The 22,167-nt window shown below is 35.7% G+C and overlaps 1 protein-coding gene across 8 annotated transcripts in view; it reads left to right on the forward strand.

Annotated features, from left to right (window-relative positions):
- Positions 1-22,167, forward strand: part of LOC117338148 (PE-PGRS family protein PE_PGRS26-like) — a 42,214-nt gene that overhangs the window by 736 nt on the left and 19,311 nt on the right. For 2 of the 8 annotated variants that reach the window (XM_033899366.1, XM_033899365.1), the window contains exons 2-9: positions 2,696-2,813; positions 4,363-4,500; positions 4,776-4,826; positions 6,410-6,520; positions 7,146-7,166; positions 8,338-8,412; positions 20,195-21,019; positions 21,623-21,640. In XM_033899366.1, coding sequence (XP_033755257.1) covers positions 2,711-2,813; positions 4,363-4,500; positions 4,776-4,826; positions 6,410-6,520; positions 7,146-7,166; positions 8,338-8,412; positions 20,195-21,019; positions 21,623-21,640 — 1,342 coding nt within the window. In that variant the 5' untranslated portion in view covers positions 2,696-2,710. Of the gene's footprint in view, positions 1-2,695; positions 2,814-4,362; positions 4,501-4,775; positions 4,827-6,409; positions 6,521-7,145; positions 7,167-8,337; positions 8,419-9,199; positions 9,266-10,087; positions 10,106-10,542; positions 10,552-10,948; positions 11,063-12,931; positions 13,046-17,605; positions 18,080-20,194; positions 21,020-21,622; positions 21,641-22,167 lie in introns of all 8 variants that reach the window. The other 6 variants (XM_033899367.1, XM_033899368.1, XM_033899369.1 and 3 more) reach the window with 6 other exon arrangements.

Here is a 22,167-nt window from a genome sequence, read left to right on the forward strand (position 1 = left end):
TTAGCTATTACAGGCTACATATAAAAAATTAAAATACTGATATGCTATTGCTTGAAATATAGTTTTGATATGCAATTCCTATACATTTAAAGCATAGTTTACATTTAACTTCAACTAAATATTGTGTAAAATTTCTATTGAACATCCTATCATTAACAAGAATATACAAAAAGTACAACAACCTCCATAAGTCTTTTCAAAATCTTTGCGAAGATTCCATTGAAACAAGCTACGTATGCATGTTGGTTTGTTTTGTAATTAAAAGGCAATTATACTTCCACAATATGTCGGAGTATGATTTTCACCTGAAAATGTTTAAGTTATCGGACATAGGAGTACGGCGTATTTAATGTTAGATGAGGAGCTCTAGATGCTCGCTATGGTAAGGAATGCACAACAAAACAACCTAATAGCGAGTGATACATTTAAAATTAATCTAGAAATGGTTATAGTTTATGAGGTAAAACCTTCCTCAGTAAAATTAGCGTCTGAGGGTTTGGGAAATATATAACAAAAATATATATCGCCAATGCAAACAGTTAACATATTCACACACCGGATAAAAGTTATTCCCCTCCCAGAACAGCACGCGTAAGTAATTTGCGTGTACTGTTTTCATTGAGGACGATCGAAGTGAAAACGTAAATATAGCAATTTATAATAATTAATTCGAAATACTTATCATCTTTATGATGTTGTGAGAATCTTTGTAGGGCATTTCGGAATAATTGAAACACTTCGATATAGAATGTAATACATTCATTACACAAAATTATTATGACATTTTATGTGGATTTATAAGCAATGCCTTTATTTGTGTATCATATTCTGCAAACAACCAGTTAAGAATGATGTTGTGAAATTTTTATAATCAAACTAATATCAATTTGTTTCTCCAGAGTTTGATAAGATCATTTGAATTAGATGTATGATCCATTATAGTGACATATTAACGTTACAAACTCGAAGATGTGAGATGATCATATCTCAGTTAATATTGGTTTTCGTAGGTATTGCCTGTTTAGTCTATGCAATTTTTTAAATGCCCATCAACAATTCGCATCATATAATGAAGAGATAATAGCCTAAAAGCTGAAATCTAAAAGTACATCTTACTCCAAAACGATTTGCATAATGTAGACGATATTACTGAAGAGTTGGCCCGATGAACTGACATGTTTGTTAGGTTTTATCTAGATTTGATTGAAAGTATTGTTTAAAAGCTAACTGTAAAATCAATTTATCTATAGAATTATTACAATAATTAATAAAACAAAAACCGGTTAATATATATATAAGGACAGGCTCGTGATCTTAATGTTCGCATTCTACATAATGACTCACACAACTTAATAAGCCAATCAGATGCTTTTTCACTTTCACTTGAACCAATTCCTTAACGAACATGTGTTTATGAGGCTTGTAGTTATCTTCTTGAGTTATTAGCATATGGAATAGGTTCTACATATACGAGAACAAAGAATAGGACTTAAGACTGAAGAATGCGGAAAATCTCCAGGTAAGGGTACCCCGTCAGCTATAAATGTAAGGGTTACTGTTTGTCGAGTGCCTGTGTCGTCAAACATATACATTAACATTTGTTTTCAGGTAGCGAAAACTTTAATCTCAAATTTGATATAAATGTAACGTCAATTGAACTTTAAATAAGCAGATGATGGGCTGGAGCCACTAGAAATAACTTACAGTAAAATTTGTAGCTGTGTGAGTCCGAACAGTGCAACAGCTGACTAGTGCATGACGGCTGTGTGAGAAGCAACGCTCGCCGATAAGGACACTGCATGTCATTTAAACGAACACAGTCAGCATTCGATACCAGACTTTTGTTTTCTAGACAGGTCACAGATAGCACGTGACACGAACCGGATGTCTGACACGGCCTGACTTATCCAATACCAACTTATATGAACTCGTCGTATCAGCCATTGTCTTCCTTTTCTGCACGTGATCTTTGGAACGATTTTTTTTCCATTTAGCATAAGTAATTACAAACATTTTTTTTCTATTTTCAGAGTTTATACTTTTGTTCTGTCTATTCTGATGTTCTTTATTTTAGACGTACTTATAACTCACAAGGTCGTTGGCACCATTTTTGAACGGTCACGAAGTTAACCGGAAACATATATGCATTTGCACTTTCTTCCAGCACGATGAGGCATTCTGTTCAAATGAATTCAGTGTATCTGCAACAAAATGATAACTGTATAGGAAACTTCCTTTTCTATCTATGCAGGAGTGAAGAAAAAACTTTTGTCGTATATTCTAATGCCGTAAGAATTTGTCACAGCTGAAGGTCCGGATATCCTTTGTTGTATTCTGCATTAGCGAAAGTTAAGCAAATTATCACTATATCCATGTGCATGTTGATAGATTTAAGTGCGTGTGCGTGTGTGATATGCTTCCCATTTAAACACTTTGGATAAAAATAATTTTTCTCCTAATTGTCTTTCACATTCTTTCTACGCTTTTGTTAGTTCTGGAGTCAAATTACGCATCCGTCTTCTTTTAGACTTCATGAAAAAATACGCATAGAAGCTATTTCGGGTGCGGTTTTTGGATTCGCCAAAAAAAAAACAACAAACAAACAAAAAAAAAAACAAAAAAAAACTGTACAATCCACAAATTCACGTTCTTTGCATTGTGCTTACTCATCCCTTTCTTTCGGATTATTTGACAGGTGGAGGATGTATGTATGATGGAAAGGTCTACCAGCAAGGGCAGACTTGGACAGTACCATGCAAGTATGACTGCACATGCCAAGATGGCACTGCTGGGAAATACCAGTGCACGGAAGTGTAAGTGTGCGCAAGTCACTCAGAATAATAATATATAAATATGCTATTATAGTTTACTATGTTCCGGTAATGGGATTTAATTTCAAAAATGCACGTTGATGGCACTATAGCTTGCGCATGTGGGTTAATGTTGCGTCCTGTTTTGTTGCTCATTAGTGTATTCATGTAAAAAATACATTGTTGTACATTGTTGCAACTTGTACATTCCAATGACGTCACATTGTTTACAGATCCCGCGTTGTGTCTGCACTGCCTGACACGAAGGCTTCATTCTGCGTTTTTTAGTGTTTTTGTTAGTTTTCTTACAATTCAATTGATCAGGTATGATTAAACAACCCCAATCAATATGAGGTGTGAATGTAATTTTAAGTTTAAACGGCATGTTGCGAAAAATACTTCAACTTTCACTTTGACAGTGCATTCGTGATCGGAGCTTCGATCGGCTGTCATGGCAACGACGAGGACGGTGGTTTTATCACAGTGTCGAATTTACAAACTTGCATGTACAGCCGAAAACGTCTAACTATACCTTATGTCTTTGGAAATCATCTGTAAATGATTATTTGAATTAATTGCGATCCATTGCATTCGTTTATTAACGTTTGTTCTTTTCTATATGCCGATTTCGATACTTAAAACACTGAAGAGTTCCAATATTGGAGAATGAACATTAACACTTGCTCTATAAATCGTTCTAGAGCACCCGACTACCCTAAATCAATAATTATGAAACAGGTAAGAGTGTGAAGGTAATTGTATGAGAACAACGAAAAGTGCTGTACATTCTTACGAAAATGACAAACATCGACAAAATTACTTAAAAAGTAGTCAATTAATCGGCACTTCGTCAATTAAGACCAGTTTATAACGCCGTTATGTAACCATACTTGAATAAATAGAAGAATGTACAGCACTTTTTCTCGGTTTCTTAGCACGATGAATAAGTGCATCATATTTGTTTGTACGACAAAATACGTTGGTCGGGTGCTCTGGCCATATTTACCGACCAAGTGTTAATGTAGTCCTTCGTGCCGGTCACGTGACCACGCGAGAACAGGAGGACCGACGAAAACATCCCGATAAAGACGTTGGACACCTAACATTAAAATCCGACCAAGAAAACAAACAGAACTTACCGGGAAATCATTAAATATTGAATTTTTATAAAAACATGACGATTTTTGTTCTTTTTAATTATAAATGCAACATTAACCCACATGCGATATCCGCAATAATTTCAGAATAAAACCACGAATAAAAATATAGTGCGATGATCTGCTGGCAACATTACATGTTTATCCTAACTGAAATAATAGTGAACGGGATATCCACCGACTCGCCTACGGAGGGGAAGGGGGGATTGGTAGTTGGAGGGGAGGGGGGCTAAAATGTCAAGTAAGATGTCTTGACCTTAACACTTTATCACTAACCCTCTATCTCTGGGTTACGAGTTTGAAACCAACGTAGGGCAGTTTCCTCCACCTCCAAAACTAGGCACGTCCTGAAATGACCCTAGAGGACAAAATAAACCAAATTTTCTACTCGCCAGATGCCCACACTACGACAATCTGCCTCAGGGCTGTTACATGGTGCAGCAACCAAACTCATGCTGCTCCAAACCCCAGTGTAACTTCCAGACATCTGGTGGCACTAACGCTGGAATGGGCACGCAAGGGATCAGGACAGGGTAAGCAGACATGTTTATAGCTAGTTTACATAGCTTTACATAGCTGGTTTTTCTAAGCTAATTTAGGCTACAGAAAGCCGTTGCGACCTAGTGTTACAAATATTTTGTAGACACTATATACTGTCACAAAATTTTGCCCTAGAAGTGATGTGCAAGTACCAAATGTCGAATTTAATATGCCTATCGATTAATGATAGGAATACAGTAATAGACATGAATTTATCTCTTGTTATGGCATTTGTAAAGAGTAATTGGTCAAACATTGTCTTCCATAGGTGGCGCAGTGGTGATTCAGAATGGTGGTGGAGCTGGAAGTCTACAGACAGGTACCTTTTAATACAATATGTATTTTTGAAAACGTGAGTTATCATCTGGTGTGGTGTAGGAGCTATAATTGGTATCGGTGCCTCGGTTGTCTACGCCAAATTGTGGGCTTACACGGGTATTCAAGATGACCACCAGTGGTAATTCAAACTTTGATCATCACTATATGTAAGATCTATTTACAAATTACAAGTGCTGACTTAACATTAACCTTGAGGGACAAGTGTGCTATTGGACCCAAACTACACTTGTTGTCTGTATCTTGATATTGTCGCTAGGGATTTCCTGGTTGTTGCCATATATTCAGCTCACATCATTCTAAGTGTTGACCTGATCTTTCGGGATCCTTAAATAAGACGTGTGCTCCTGAACTGAGCTTAGAGCTTCAAAATACGTATCTGATCATATCCCTAGGATTTACAAATAAATGCGGAATCTTCGCTGTTAACTCTTGTGTTTGAATGAGATTCGCCCGGAAATAATCCCATTCCCACCGCACCATGCCTCTTGCGATCAAAGGTACCGTAAATTGGGGTATTTTTTGTGTCAGAAAATTCTGTGTTTCCATCAAATCTGTGTCAAAGTTTGGCCTATTATAATGTTTATATCGCAATATCTGAATTCTAACATTTGAGCCAGAGAGACAACATTTCCCCCCTTGGCGTCTTTGGAGTTTAATTATCCAAATGCAGCGACCGATTTTGAAGTCATGACGATTCAAAGATTACGAAAACAACTGACCAACACGTTTTGTTTAAATACAAACAAGTATTCCATTTGCATATATCTATTCATATACAAAGTCATTATATAGCCTGTGCAAGTATCAGTAAACGTCGGTACAGCATTACAGTGTTTTGGTTGAATTTGAACGAACAATCGATCAAAACGATGTGAATTTATCAGACCTACAATAGTAGTGCTCATGTTTACACAAATAACTTTCAAAACGAAAGTTTTCAAGTACAGACATTTCAACACAAATTTCATATATCATTCCTTTATTGAAGAATCCCAAAACGACATATTTCATGCAAAATCGCCGATAATGTCACGGAAATAAAGCCTCATTACATCAATACTGAACCGGAAAAAGATGCATCCAGAAAACTTGACTTTTTAATATCGACTGCATTTTTATTTGGTGCATTTAATTTTGTAGTTATCGTCAGATAGCAAAATAATAATCATAACCTAAATATCTCAATGTTATGTTGCATCAGTCTTAAAATACATTCGCATTATAATTATATATAAAAAATACATTCCCAGAAACCCGTAGAAATGTGATAATGATGTAAGGGTAAATCGATGTCACACATTATAACGATAATATATTTATATAATAATAATAACGTTGAATGACGTAATTTTCATCAGATACATGTAGCATACAAAAGATACATACCCAGCCTTAATAATTAATGAGAATTCGGGATAAGGCAATACTTTGCCGAAATATACTCGAAATAGCCAGTCACAGCGGTATAGATTCAGAAAGTTTTAGGAACTTACTATAACTAACGAACTGATTTCAAGCTATCACGATACATCATTTTATGGTATGCATCACCGGTTATTTCAGGTAACTGCGTGGATACGCTGAGCAATTGTAAGGATTATGATGCATCCACGTGCAGCAACCCCGATTATGCCGGATGGGCCAAAGACAACTGCAAGAAGACCTGCAACTTGTGTAAGTAATTCTATGTTCGATAGCAGTTTCAGAGAACGAAACACGTTTAATGTTTTTTTGTAGATGTCTTAAATGTCAATATTTATCCTACCACTGTCTTCGCATTGTCGGAATACACCCACCATATATATTTCTACTGTATACGGCAGTGACGGAAAACAGCTGTATTTTGGAATCTTAACACGTGCGTCAATTCGGCTGACCTACTTCAAAGTGAAACAACATTTAAAAGAAGAATATATTTCTGTCATTTTTGACACCTTTTCACTTTAAAATTATTATTTTTGGTGATTATTTTTATTAGTGTTGCAAGATAAATAGGCTCGCCACTTTTGTCTTTCTTTACCCTCGCCAAAATACAGCTTATATTTTAAGACACTGACCATGTATTCTCTATATATTAGCAAAATATATATTAACACATTTGAAATCAATATTGTTTAGGTGTGTACTATGCCATTATTTAGTACTAATTATTCTTTCAATATCTTTTCCAAATATCGGTTCTTCCTTGAAGTATAGCACAAACAAAAGTGACTTTATTATGAATTGTTTACAAGACATACCCCCTTATTTAATACACACGCTGGATAGCTTTGACTAATCATTTTATCTTGTATTCCAGGTGGGTACACCGGAAGCACTGGTAGGTGTTATTTTGGTATACCTATCATAACATCATTTTATATAAAGTGAGCAGGCATATTGATATAATTATCGCGTGAGAGTACTGTAAGATAACGTTTTCATGTTGTTCAGACCATATATACTGCGAACTATTATATTTTTGTGGAAATCTTATTTTAGGGCGTTTTCCGCTGACATCCTTCCGCTGAATTGTGATCGCCTTAATTGCAGTTTCTGAATATTGGTTTTTATGGCAAATACTGCTGGTGGGCCAATTTAGCCCAAGCTGATCTGTTTAAATTCGATAATACGGTAATATTTACGACAGAATGAGTATTTTACAGTAAACTAGAACTGTTATAAAAGTGTGTATGTGTTGTTTTATTCCTAGTGGCAATTATTTAGTTTCAATTTTGATAACTAATATTTAAACAGTTGAGAAATCTGTAAGGATACAATGGGTATTATTGACAAAGTAGGAAATGGGATGAAAAATCCGGTGTTCCGGAAGGCCAGACGTCTTCTAATCGATAACAACACATGTCAATAAAATTCAAATCGAGGTAATGTTACGTTCTCAAATTGAGGACTGCGGTGGTGAAAACTGAACAGTCAGACATTCCAACAAGCATTGAACACTTCATATCGCAAATGGAAATAAAATACCTCTCCGTCTCATGAAGTCCACCGTAAAAGGTTCCCGTGGTTTTTATCAACCTTTATCGCGATTAGTCTTTGATTATCTAATAACCGTAAACTTAAATCGCGCTTTTGTTAGTTTTGACCGGCATAGAAGAGTCTATGGTGTCCTTGATTTCAAATTGAAGTTTATCATTTTATATCTTTTCAAATATTCACATTGTTAACATTTACCTTTATGTCACGTTTTCATTGTGGCTTTAAATGCACCTTGCTGGTGGATTTCCTTAGTGGAGTGTCGTTCAGATGGAAATTTGAATCCATTCCTGAAATGTTGCTCCGTCTTTTCTTTCGGTCAACCTGTTGGTAGTAGGTAGTGTATCCTATAGAGATTGTCAGATCAATGTTTATATGTGACAGTAACTATTTAAAAAAAATGACTAATCAGCTGATAAAAGAGGCAAATCTTTATGGTTATCAAAATTACAATGCGTTATTGTTATAATTACAATGTGTTAATGCTTTAATAACAATGTGTTATTGTTATACAGGAGGAACCATGGGACAAACAGGAGGATCAATGGGACAAACAGGAGGAACCATGGGACAAACAGGAGGCATGGGAGGTAGCAGTACGTTTATTCATACATTACATTTCGTATGTAATAGTAAAAAAGTCATACAAATGGCTATACTATTGTAGTAATACATCACACATATATAAAGAGATATATCGTCATGATCAAATAGAAAATTAACCCTTCCTGAATCAATATACTTTTAACAGTATCATATCGACATTTATCTCGATATGATTTTTTTTTTTTTTTTTTAAATAATATCATATTGTAACTTTGTAACTTAATGATAGGCGATTCACAACCGGTATTAATTTCATTGTAAAATCATTAATAAATTTTCTTCATTATAAATCGTACTTTTCGTACTAAAATGAATGAGGGTATGTGCGAATATGCTTAAATATACAGTCCTCAAGAAATACTCATTGTGATAATTGGCGTGCTTTTGGAAGTTGTGAATAGTCTTTTCGTTATATAGCTTTTCGATAATACATATGTATATAAATTAATTGCAAAGTCATTTTTATATACTTTCAAGTTCTACTTTAGTGTCTATGATCAAATAGAAATGCGCATGTAAATATGTCATCTTAGTAGATCATGTTGACTCTTACTGAAATATTACAGCGATTTAGGTTCGACAAATTTTTCATACTAATCCTGTTCATGATTTATTTTTGTTTCAATGTAATATACTCATATTTGTCGGTAAATAGTAGCAATATACCTAAGTAGGAACACATAGATATATATGTATATTTGAAAAACAAAATTATGGATAAAACTTAAATATACTGTAGAATACATGATTTTCCATTTATTATTCATCAAGCAGGTGGTACTGGGGGTACTGGTGGTACTGGTGGTGGAGATGGTGGCTTCCATTTGATCATGAACCGTAAGTATACATACCTGATGATAGAAAGTTAAGCATCCTCGCGTGTCACATTACACGATAACGCTTATGTAAGATACGACGACATTTTTAATATATATATTCACACAATTCAAATCTTATCGAAATGTATTATCGAATAATATGTAAGACGTCATTTGCCTAGACAGGTAGGCTCATATCACAGGGTGACCGAGTCTTCCAGGAGTTTTTTTTGTGTTTTTGTTTTGTTTTTGTTTTTGTTTTAATTGATATCGTATTATGATAATTATTAAATACGCATAATTTTTAATTAATAATGATTATATAATTATTAAAACCAATAACCATAGACTGTTTTTATTACACTGAATGTTGGCTGACCTATACAGCTATGATATTATCTGGCTGTCCTAACGTATACAGATTGATATACTTATGTACTACAGTTCACTCTGTCCAAACCGGACTCTGTCCAATCCGAATATTTGCAAAAACCGGCCAAATAATTTGGTCCCAAAAATTCCCTTCTTTTTTTTAATATATATTTTTATATTTTTGAAAATTGTTTCATCATGTACATAAACAATATTAACACTGCTTTAAAACTCATTCGCTCTCACAGCCTTAAAAAATTCTTCTTTAATTATAGCTAGTAAACTCTGCTTAATCCGGACTTGTCTATTCTGTAATCCGGCTATATATTAAGCCACTATTCCTTCTGTATACTAGTAAATCTACTCTGTTTAATAATATGCATTTCAATATACCTGGCCTTAGTTAATTTACGTTCATTGTGGTCATCAACGTGCTTTTAGTTTTAATGTGTGTTGTATTTTCTTTCAGCCGGATCTGGTGGAACATGTGAGTATTTTTTCCCGCTATATAGCTTTTCGACTATGCAAAGATTTTTTTTTAATTTCGTATAATAGCTCAATCTACCTTTATCAGCTTGAAAACTCAATGGCCCGGCATACGATGAGTTCATGATATGAAAACAGTGATATTCCATGCTTATGATTATTAACGTTAAGGGAATATACAAATTCATTGCAAAGTCCTTTTTGTATACTTTTGACTTCTTCCTTCGTGTCAATGGTCAAACAGAAATGTGCTTACACATTTGTAATCGTAGCAAAACATGTTGACTATTTATTGTATATATGTTATATGTACTGAAGAGCTGTAAAGCTTAAAGTCAATAAAATGAGTTGACTTGAATTGACTCTTACTGAAATAATACAGAGGTTTTGGTTGGACGAGCTGTTTGTACTAATCTTTTTCTTGTTTTTTTCCCCCAGCCGGATCTTGTAAGTAATATACACTTATTTTTCGATATATAGTATTTATATAACTGAACTGGAACATATATATGATACGTACTTATATTCAAATATCGAATACCATTGGAATATAATTGAAAGTTGATAATTTAAATATCACTGCAAAAATATACACAACTTCAGGAGTTTTGAATAATGAAGATGAATAAAAAGTACAACATGCATTAAATACATTGTATCATAATTTTCTCAACCATTTCACAGATGTTGCTCAAAGAAAAATATTTATATTATTATTTTGTAACATTGAATAGTAAAATATATTTATTTTTAAATTTTAGCTTCCTGTACCGATACAATCAACTATATGTAATTATTTTGTAACGTTGAAATTAAGTAAAATAAATCTGTTTTTAAATTTTAGCTTCCTGTACCGATAAAATCAACAACTGTGCGGCCTACACGAATTCTGTCTGCAATGACCAACAGTACAACCAATGGGTACTACAAAATTGTCCTGCTTTCTGTAACAAATGCGGTAAGTAAATCAAACCACTACATTCGTGAACTGTAGGATTACATTCCTGAACTATGAAGTTACATTCATGAATTGTAATATTACATTCATTGAACTGCAACATCGCATTCATGGATTGTTGTATTGTGCTGTGCACTCGTGAAAAATATCAAAATATTAGCCACACTCGTTAAATATATTTGGTATTACTGAAGACACTGTTAGATATTCTGTTTATTACATTTTTTATCAACGAAAAACCTAACCCGTATGCTAACTAGGCCTACAGAGATAATTTGTAAACAAAAAATGTAGTTCCCCCTGTGCAGGTGCTGAGATATATGTCGGGCTTTCTGATTGGTCAATTATTTTGGTATTTTCAAATCATTAATTTGATTGGTCAAATCAGCAAAAGTGATATTTTTCACTAGTGATAAATATGAAATTTTTCACCAGTGAAAAATATCACTTTTATAGAATGAATATTTTTTGATATTTCACTGGTAAAAATGAAATAAAATGTAATATTGCATTCATGAACTGCAGCATCGCATTAATGAATTGTAATATTGCATTCATGAAATGTAACATCAAATCTATAAATTATTGTACTGCATTCATGAACTGCAAGATCACATTCATGAAATATAATATTGCATTCATGAACTGCAAGATCACATTCATGAAATATAATATTGCATTCATGAACTGCAAGATCACATTCATAAAATGTAATATTGCATTCATGAACTGCAAGATCACATTTATGAAATATAATATTGCATTCATGAACTGCAAGATCACATTCATTTAAAGAGGCTTACCCGCAGACGGACCGGTAAACGGCACATCTCCGATCACTAAATAAACTTCAGTACACGTTTCTATGTGACAAAATTAGAGGCTTTCCGACTTTATTTCTTGAAAACAATTACAGAATATGTATTTAAAAGACGTTTTAAAACTCAACCTGAGAGGGAAATGTATGGAATATAACGGCAAATCTTCTTTGTAAATCGCCGCTGCCTTTGAAGTTATCACTGTGCGGCATTGTGCACGTGCTTGTTTCTTTGACGTGTCAATCAAATTAGACTCCACTTTATAGCGGGGACTTATTGCGGGTTGCGATTAAATAAATATTTAAAAAATGAGGTTTCAATATCACTTTTCAACGTTTTATAAGGGAAATAAAATGAAAAACTCAACAATTCCAACAATCTGTTATGTGTAAAAAATCTTTTTCTATTAGCCAATTTTTCTGATCTCTCTGCGGGCAAGCCTCTTTAATGTAATATTGCATTCATGAACTTTAACATCACATTCATTTAATGTAATATTGCATTCATGAACTGTAACATCACATTCATAAATTATTGCATTACATTCATGAATTGTAAGATTACATTCATGAAATGTAATATTACATTCATGAACTATAACATCACATTCATTTAATGTAATATTGCATTCATGAGCTGTAACATCACATTCATAAATTATTGCATTACATTCATTAACTGCAAGATCACATTCATGAAATATAATATTGCATTCATGAACTGCAAGATCACATTCATGAAATGTAATATTGCATTCATGAACTGCAAGATCACATTCATGAAATGTAATATTGCATTCATGAACTATAGCATAACATTCATTTAATGTAATATTGCATTCATGAACTGTAGTATCACATTCATGAACTGTAGCATCACATTCATGAATTTTACTATTGCATTCATGAACTGTGAATGTATGTACTAGTTTATCTTACAAAGAAACATATGTAAGCCTATAGCAGTAATATAAAGTGAAAGCACTTGATGTGGTGATTTTAGTAACCATATAAGTGCTGTGATGTGAATTCTGCATACTTGTTGACTCTAGACCAACTGAGTAGTAGCACAGGATCATTTACCGGAACTGGAACTGGAACTGGAACTGGACCCTCAAGCGGAACCGGAACCGGAACTGGAGGAGCCATACTTATACCCTCGATAGGCATGTCGAACTAAAACGACAATTTCGCTTTTCTTGCATTTTTGCATTGCATACGGTTAACAACGCAATCGCTTTCTGCCTTTCCTTGACTCGAGTCAAATTAAAATATTATATTTTACATTCTGAGTAAATAATCGAATTGGTGGAAATAAACAAATTTCACGTTGAAATGACGATCGACATGTCTAAATCTTATGATGGTCAGTCAGAAACTTATTGAGTTTATCTGCCATATAATGACAAAAAAACAAACAAAAATATAGGCAGGACAGATAGTTATTATCTTACATTGATCACATTTGCACTGAAATATCGAGCATACTTCTGTATCAGAACACGAAATTGTACTTCTACAAAATACCTGCATCAGCTTATCACTTACACTGCTAAAGCTACCCAGATACAAATGTACCACTTACACTGCTAATGCTACTCAGATACAAATGTACCACTTACACTGCTAAAGCTACCTTGATACAAATGTGCCACTTACACTGCTAAAGCTACCTCGATACAAATGTACCATTTACACCGCTAAAGCTACTCAGAAACAAATGTACCATTTACACCGCTAAAGCTACTCAGAAACAAATGTATCCCTAACACTGCTAAAGCTACTCAGAAACAAAAATGTACCACTTACACTGCTAAAGCTACCTTGATACAAATGTACCATTTACACTGCTAAAGCTACCTTGATACAAATGTACCATTTACACTGCTGAAGCTACCTTGATACAAATGTACCATTTACACTGCTAAAGCTACCTTGATACAAATTTACCACTTACACTGCTAAAGCTACTCAGAAACAAATGTATCACTTACACTGCTAAACCTACTTAGAAACAATTGTACCACTTACACTGCTAAAGCTACCTTGATACAAATATACCATTTACACTGCTGAAGCTACCTTGATACAAATTTACCATTTACACTGCTAAAGCTACTCAGAAACAAATGTATCACTTACACTGCTAAACCTACTCAGAAACAATTGTACCATTTACACTGCTGAAGCTACCTTGATACAAATGTAGCATTTACACTGCTAAAGCTACCTTGATACAAATGTACCATTTACACTGCTGAAGCTACCTTGATACAAATGTAGCATTTACACTGCTAAAGCTACCTTGATACAAATTTACCACTAACACTGCTAAAGCTACTCAGAAACAAATGTATCACTTACACTGCTAAACCTGCTCAGAAACTATTGTACCACTTACACTGCTAAACCTACTCAGATACAAATGTACCAATTACACTGCTAAAGCTACCTTGATACAAATATACCACTTACACTGCTAATGCTACTCAGATACAAATGTACCACTTACACTGCTAAAGCTACCTTGATACAAATGTGCCACTTACACTGCTAAAGCTACCTCGATACAAATGTACCATTTACACCGCTAAAGCTACTCAGAAACAAATGTATCCCTTACACTGCTAAAGCTACTCAGAAACAAAAATGTACCATTTACACTGCTAAAGCTACCTTGATACAAATGTACCATTTACACTGCTAAAGCTACCTTGATACAAATGTACCATTTACACTGCTGAAGCTACCTTGATACAAATGTACCATTTACACTGCTAAAGCTACCTTGATACAAATGTACCATTTACACTGCTGAAGCTACCTTGATACAAATGTACCATTTACACTGCTAAAGCTACCTTGATACAAATTTACCACTTACACTGCTAAAGCTACTCAGAAACAAATGTATCACTTACACTGCTAAACCTACTTAGAAACAATTGTACCACTTACACTGCTAAAGCTACCTTGATACAAATGTACCGTTTACACTGCTGAAGCTACCTTGATACAAATTTACCATTTACACTGCTAAAGCTACTCAGAAACAAATGTATCACTTACACTGCTAAACCTGCTCAGAAACTATTGTACCAATTACACTGCTAAAGCTACCTTGATACAAATGTAGCATTTACACTGCTGAAGCTACCTTGATACAAATGTAGCATTTACACTGCTAAAGCTACCTTGATACAAATTTACCACTAACACTGCTAAAGCTACTCAGAAACAAATGTATCACTTACACTGCTAAACCTGCTCAGAAACTATTGTACCACTTACACTGCTAATGCTACTCAGATACAAATGTACCACTTACACTGCTAAAGCTACCTTGATACAAATGTGCCACTTACACTGCTAAAGCTACCTCGATACAAATGTACCATTTACACCGCTAAAGCTACTCAGAAACAAATGTATCCCTTACACTGCTAAAGCTACTCAGAAACAAAAATGTACCACTTACACTGCTAAAGCTACCTTGATACAAATGTACCATTTACACTGCTAAAGCTACCTTGATACAAATGTACCATTTACACTGCTGAAGCTACCTTGATACAAATGTACCATTTACACTGCTAAAGCTACCTTGATACAAATGTATCACTTACACTGCTAAACCTACTCAGAAACAATTGTACCACTTACACTGCTGAAGCTACCTTGATACAAATGTACCATGTACACTGCTAAAGCTACCTTGATACAAATGTACCATTTACACTGCTAAAGCTACCTTGATACAAATGTACCATTTACACTGCTGAAGCTACCTTGATACAAATGTACCATTTACACTGCTAAAGCTACCTTGATACAAATGTATCACTTACACTGCTAAACCTACTCAGAAACAATTGTACCACTTACACTGCTGAAGCTACCTTGATACAAATGTACCATGTACACTGCTAAAGCTACCTTGATACAAATTTACCAATTTACACTGCTAAAGCTACTCAGAAACAATTGTATCACTTACACTGCTAAACCTACTCAGAAACAATTGTACCACTTACACTGCTAAAGCTACCTTGATACAAATGTACCATTTACACTGCTGAAGCTACCTTGATACAAATGTAGCATTTACACTGCTAAAGCTACCTTGATACAAATTTACCACTAACACTGCTAAAGCTACTCAGAAACAAATGTATCACTTACACTGTTAAACCTGCTCAGAAACTATTGTACCACTTACACTGCTAAACCTACTCAGATACAAATGTACCAATTACACTGCTAAAGCTATCCAGATACAAATATACCACTTACACTGCTAAAGCTACCCAGACATAAGTAAAATCCATATCAACTTACCACTTACACTAGAAAAACTATCCAGATATAAGTACAGTCTGCAGCTATTGTAATGCCAATCCTAATTTTATTGGGTTCATTTTCTTTTTTTCCCGCAACGATTCAGCTTCCGCTATTTCATTGTTGTTTTGTTTTTGAACGCATTCGCTTCTGTAACTCGATTGACGAGTACGACCAATCATTAGCTTGTGTTACTTAGTGGTTAATTAGGAATAGTCGGGTTTGTGTTTTGATGTGGTTGTGTACAGTAACATATCTGCTTGTGTTACTAAATGGTCGATTAGAACCATTCGGTTGTATGTTTTGATGTCTTTGTGTACAGTAACATGTTGCTTGTGTGACTTGATTATCAATTAGAACCATTCGGTTGTATGTTTTGATGTCTTTGTGTACAGTAACATGTTGCTTGTGTGACTTAATTATCAATTAGAACCATTCGGTGGTATGTTTTGATGTCTTTGTGTACAGTAACATATCTGCTTAAATTACTAAATGGTCCATTACAACCATTCGGTTGTATGTTTTGATATATTTGTGTACAGTAACATGTTGCTTGTGTGACTTAATTATCAATTAGAACCATTCGGTTGGTTGTTTCGATGTGGTTGTGTACAGTTATACAAATGGCTGACCAGTGGCCTTTGATCAGAACAGGGTACTTTGCTGGTTTTATTTTCAAGATAATGCTTTTATAACACAATGGTTTAATACAATTTTGTATAATCTATAACGGTTTCTTGACCACATTTGTAACAGCTTCAGTTATTTGATTGTTGATTATCGCTATGCAATGCGTGTGAAGCTGCAAATTTTTCTAAGATGACGCTTCGCTTTTTTTTTTTTGGTTTGGTTTACAGACGGAGGAATTTTTTATTTTGGTAGAGCAAATCTCTTGCGCCTGGTATAAAAACGAATATTCGCTTATAAATACCCGCTTAATCTATTCGCAAAATGTTAATACATCATTTGTTGAAATTTATTATTTCTTTCTTATTTTTGTATGTTCTGTATCTTTTGTTAATTGCATATATCAACTTATGTATTCGTGTGGCTTATATAACATCCTTTATGTATACTACAATGTAGTTTAACGATGCTAACATGCTAACAATAATTGGTCAGCAGTCTTTATTTTGTTTGAATTTCCTCATTTTCAATTATTTCAATATTTTAATTTTCTTACTCTAATATACAACGTTTCATCACGCATAGATCAGTGATTTATATCATAAATCATTATCCAAGCTCTTTGTATATCAGACTGGTAAATATTAAGAACTTTCTTTATATGACATTTTTCTTTTATCGTACATGGCTTCAGAAGAACGAACGATTTTGCTGAAGTCTGTTGGTTGTATTGTTTAACATCTGCGTTTTACTGACAATAGGCGGCGGTTCAGGGACAAACCCAATGACCGGAACTGGCACAGGAACTTACCCTGGCTCCGGAACTGGAACCTACCCTGGCTCCGGAACCGGAACTGGCACAGGAACTTACCCTGGCTCCGGAACTGGAACTGGCACAGGAACTTACCCTGGCTCCGGAACCGGAACTGGCACAGGAACTTACCCTGGCTCCGGAACCGGAACTGGCACAGGAACCTACCCTGGCTCTGGAACCGGAACCTACCCTGGCTCCGGAACTGGAACTGGTACAGGAACTTACCCTGGCTCCGGAACCGGAACTGGCACAGGAACTTACCCTGGCTCGGGAACCGGAACTGGCACTGGAACTTACCCTGGCTCGGGAACCGGAACTGGCACAGGAACTTACCCTGGCTCCGGAACCGGAACTGGCACAGGAACTTACCCTGGCTCCGGAACCGGAACTGGCACAGGAACTTACCCTGGCTCCGGAACAGGTATTGTGTTTTTACTGTAATGCTTTTTTTAAATACCTATATTTGATATATTCCCGTCATGTTTTTCGGATGTTAAAAAAGTCTGAAAAAATGTTCTTGAATATACAGTGATGTCTTAGCAATTTACATTTTTGAGATAATATAAAACTTTTATACAAGACCGGAATTATTTATTCATATCTACATAATAATTCCAAACGCCTCTGAAGGGATAACAGCTTGATAATGACGTTATGGATATATGGATCAAAATAAATTGAGGGTCATTACAGCGAATAAAATAAGATATCCTCTTAACGTTATCATCAATATGAAAATGGCATACAACGATTGTAATGGCGTCGCTGTTAGGTTGGTTATTGATAAGATATTTAATTAAATAAGATGAATATTGTGAAAGGTGTACATTATGAATTTACAAATTGTTGACAACTAGGATATGAAAATTATATTTTTGTTTTTGCCGCATCCCCCGCTTTGAGGCAAGGTGATTTTAAAAAAACCTATAAAATGTCAGAAATTCCACATGAGACATAGTTCTACTTGTACGCCTACAATAGTTTGAACGAAACCTATTGATGTGCTAAGTTGTTTCCAGAATAATGTTAATTAAACTTTTAAACTTGAATTCCTAATATAATATTTCTACTTGCTTTTAACATTTCAATAGATGATACTTAGCTAAATTAAATGGTGATGTAATATTCCCAATACGTAGGAATAAATTCATTAAGGTTTTTGACAAATCAAATATATTGTATTGGTTTTTTAGTGTCTCAACCATCAATTTATAACATAGTTGACATGTGCATGATATTTCTGTATTTAAGCAATGGACAGTGGTTTTAATGTTGTTATAGTCGATAAGGCAGCACGATGTATGGTGGGCAAATGGCATTGTAACCCGTTAGGGTTTCCATGCTACATTTGCCCACCATACATCTTGCTGCCATATCGACTATAACAACATTAAAACCACTGTTCAATACTTATATTTACATTGTCCTACCAATTTCGTCAACTTTGAAAAAAAAACTAAACAAACACAAAAAAATCCCGCCTTTTTTAATGTCACCTGACCCACTGGGTGTTATAGGCGTATGATGGCAACTGCCTCTTAGCATTGTGTCAATGGGGAAATGCGGAGCAAATGTAAATATAAATGTTTCACTATATAAAATCTAAAATCTAAAATAGAATTAATTTATGTCTAGGAATGATGGTAATTTTGATAGTGAACTTGCTTGTGTTGTTGATGCTTCAAATGTGCTTTGCGATCTTCACAATAATGCTTGCATAACCATTGTCTCCATCATTACTGTGTAATGTGAAAACGCACTCTTTAACATTTATTGCCCAAAACTTTTTTCGTAATGAATACAACGTGCAAAATATAATACAATAGATTCTGGGGGAAATAAGTATTTCCTGTATCGTGCAAGTTCTGAGACAGAGAAGTTAAATAAAAATAAAAAAAATGAAATAAGATCAAAATTAAAGAACTATTTTCAAGTCTTTTGACTTTGGGAACACCAGCTGTTGTCAGCAGCAATTACAGCCCTGTTATTGGACACCAGCTTCAAGCGGCAAACTTACCTTTGCAAATGCTTATGGCCGAATCATTAAAAAGACATATCATTCGCCGTTTCTGACAACAATGCTTTCAACATCAGGAGGACATTTTGGTAAAGTATTGCGGCTATGGCTTCTTTTGTGCATACCAGCTCTAAACCCTACATGTACATCTTCAACCTGCTTGGAGCTGTTCAAGGACAATGAGGCTTCGTGTTGTAAAGAAATATAAAAAAAACAAAGGAATTTTCTTTTTGGAGTAACCATCAAGAATTTTATCATAAGGGACCGGTACGAACCCAGGCGGTACTGGTGGAACAGGAACATACCCAGGCGGTACTGGTGGAACTGGAACGTACCCAGGCGGTACTGGTGGAACTGGAACATACCCCAGCGGTACTGGTGGAACAGGAACGTACCCTGGCGGTACTGGTGGAACCGGAACGTACCCAAGCGGTACTGGTGGAACTGGAACGTACCCAGGCGGTACTGGTGGAACCGGAACATACCCAGGCGGTACTGGTGGAACTGGAACATACCCAGGTGGTACTGGTGGAACTGGAACATACCCCAGCGGTACTGGTGGAACAGGAACGTACCCAGGCGGTACTGGTGGAACCGGAACGTACCCAGGCGGTACTGGTGGAACTGGAACGTACCCAGGCGGTACTGGTGGAACAGGAACGTACCCAAGCGGTACTGGTGGAACTGGAACGTACCCAGGCGGTACTGGTGGAACCGGAACATACCCAGGCGGTACTGGTGGTACGGGAACGTACCCAGGTGGTACTGGTGGAACCGGAACGAACCCAAGCGGTAGTGGTGGAACCGGAACGTACCCAGGCGGTACTGGTGGAACAGGAACGTACCCAGGCGGTACTGGCGGAACCGGAACCTACCCAAGCGGTACTGGTGGTACTGGAACATACCCCAGCGGTACTGGTGGAACCGGAACGTACCCAGGCGGTACTGGTGGAACAGGAACGTACCCAGGCGGTACTGGTGGAACCGGAACGTACCCAGGTGGTACTGGTGGAACCGGAACGAATCCCAGCGGTAGTGGTGGAACCGGAACGTACCCAGGCGGTACTGGTGGTACCGGAACGTACCCTGGCGGTAGTGGTGGAACCGGAACGTACCCAGGCGGTACTGGTGGTACCGGAACTTACCCAGGCGGTACTGGTGGAACTGGAACGTACCCTGGGGGCACTGGTGGAACCGGAACTGGAACGTACCCTGGCGGTACTGGGGGAACCGGAAGTGGAACATACCCTGGAGGTTCTGGTGGAACTGGCACTTACCCAGGCGGATCTGGAGGTAGTTCAGGAACAGGAGGTGGTGTTATTACAATAGGTGGTTCCGGATCTGGTACGTAGATTACAAAAAAGGGTTATGTACAAATGATTCCGGTACCTACAAATTATTACCGGAAGTTGACTCCCGGAAGTCATTACAGAATATGCACACATAACGTTTCCACAGAAAGTTGATTTAACGAAATTGCATTATCCTTTTTTTTTCGTGCCTCTCATTACATTTGAAAATCGGCTACTACAACTTGTCAGTGTCAAGGGCGTATTTTGTACACGCGTACCAACGTCATCAGCGTAGAGTATCTAAATAAATAAATTAACTGGTTGTATATGACGGCAATAGGTTTAGAAAAATAGGGTTAAGAGCACTAAGAATTATTTAACAAAAATAAAAGTTTTTTAAAAGATTTTAAATCTGTCTTTATATGTACATGATTGTCTTTTCATAAGCCCATTTTAAAGCTCGTCGTAGGTATTAAAATATTGACATAAATTAAAACAATGGAGACCATTTCTCAACAACTGTCCCGAATTAAGATTGGCTGTTTAGCTAGATAGCATAAATATCATATAACCATTTCTCTACAGAAACAAGACACAGCTCTTGTTCAGTTTTTTATTCCGTTTTACATATATATGTTATTATCTATTTTGACAGGTTCTGGAAGCTACACAGGTATGTATTTTTGATCGTATTATTCCTTCGGAATATTGAATATTTTTTTAATTGGTTATTTTTTGTTTACAAGGCTATAATAATTTTTTTTGATGAAAACTTTGATGAAATTTAAAACACAGTAAATGTTTTGAGTGTAAGGGCATTATTGAGCGTCAACCGACCCCCTGGGCTAATACGCGGGATCACAAGTAAGGTGGTCAAATCGGCAAAACTCAAACAGTGTCAATATTCTCAAAGCACAATCGAATTCATGCCAGAATGTACATAAGAAACGAGGAGGTCTTCATGTACTCTATAAAGACTTATAACTAGTTATTCTGGGGTATCCCTTCGAGTTTGTCTTTTTCATTTTAATGTTAATTTTGATTTTTACGATATTTTGTTTTCTAGGTAAAATTGCGCAAATTTAAGTAAGAGCCTGACGACAGTTAATGCCCTTATTAACTCAAGTAATTAATTAGTTAGTGGTTAACAACAATTTGAAAATAGCGGCTGAATTATGCTTGTAAATCATGGTACAAACA

Source organism: Pecten maximus, chromosome 11 (genome assembly GCF_902652985.1).
Source record: "Pecten maximus chromosome 11, xPecMax1.1, whole genome shotgun sequence".
NCBI classification, from domain to species: Eukaryota; Metazoa; Mollusca; class Bivalvia; order Pectinida; family Pectinidae; genus Pecten; species Pecten maximus.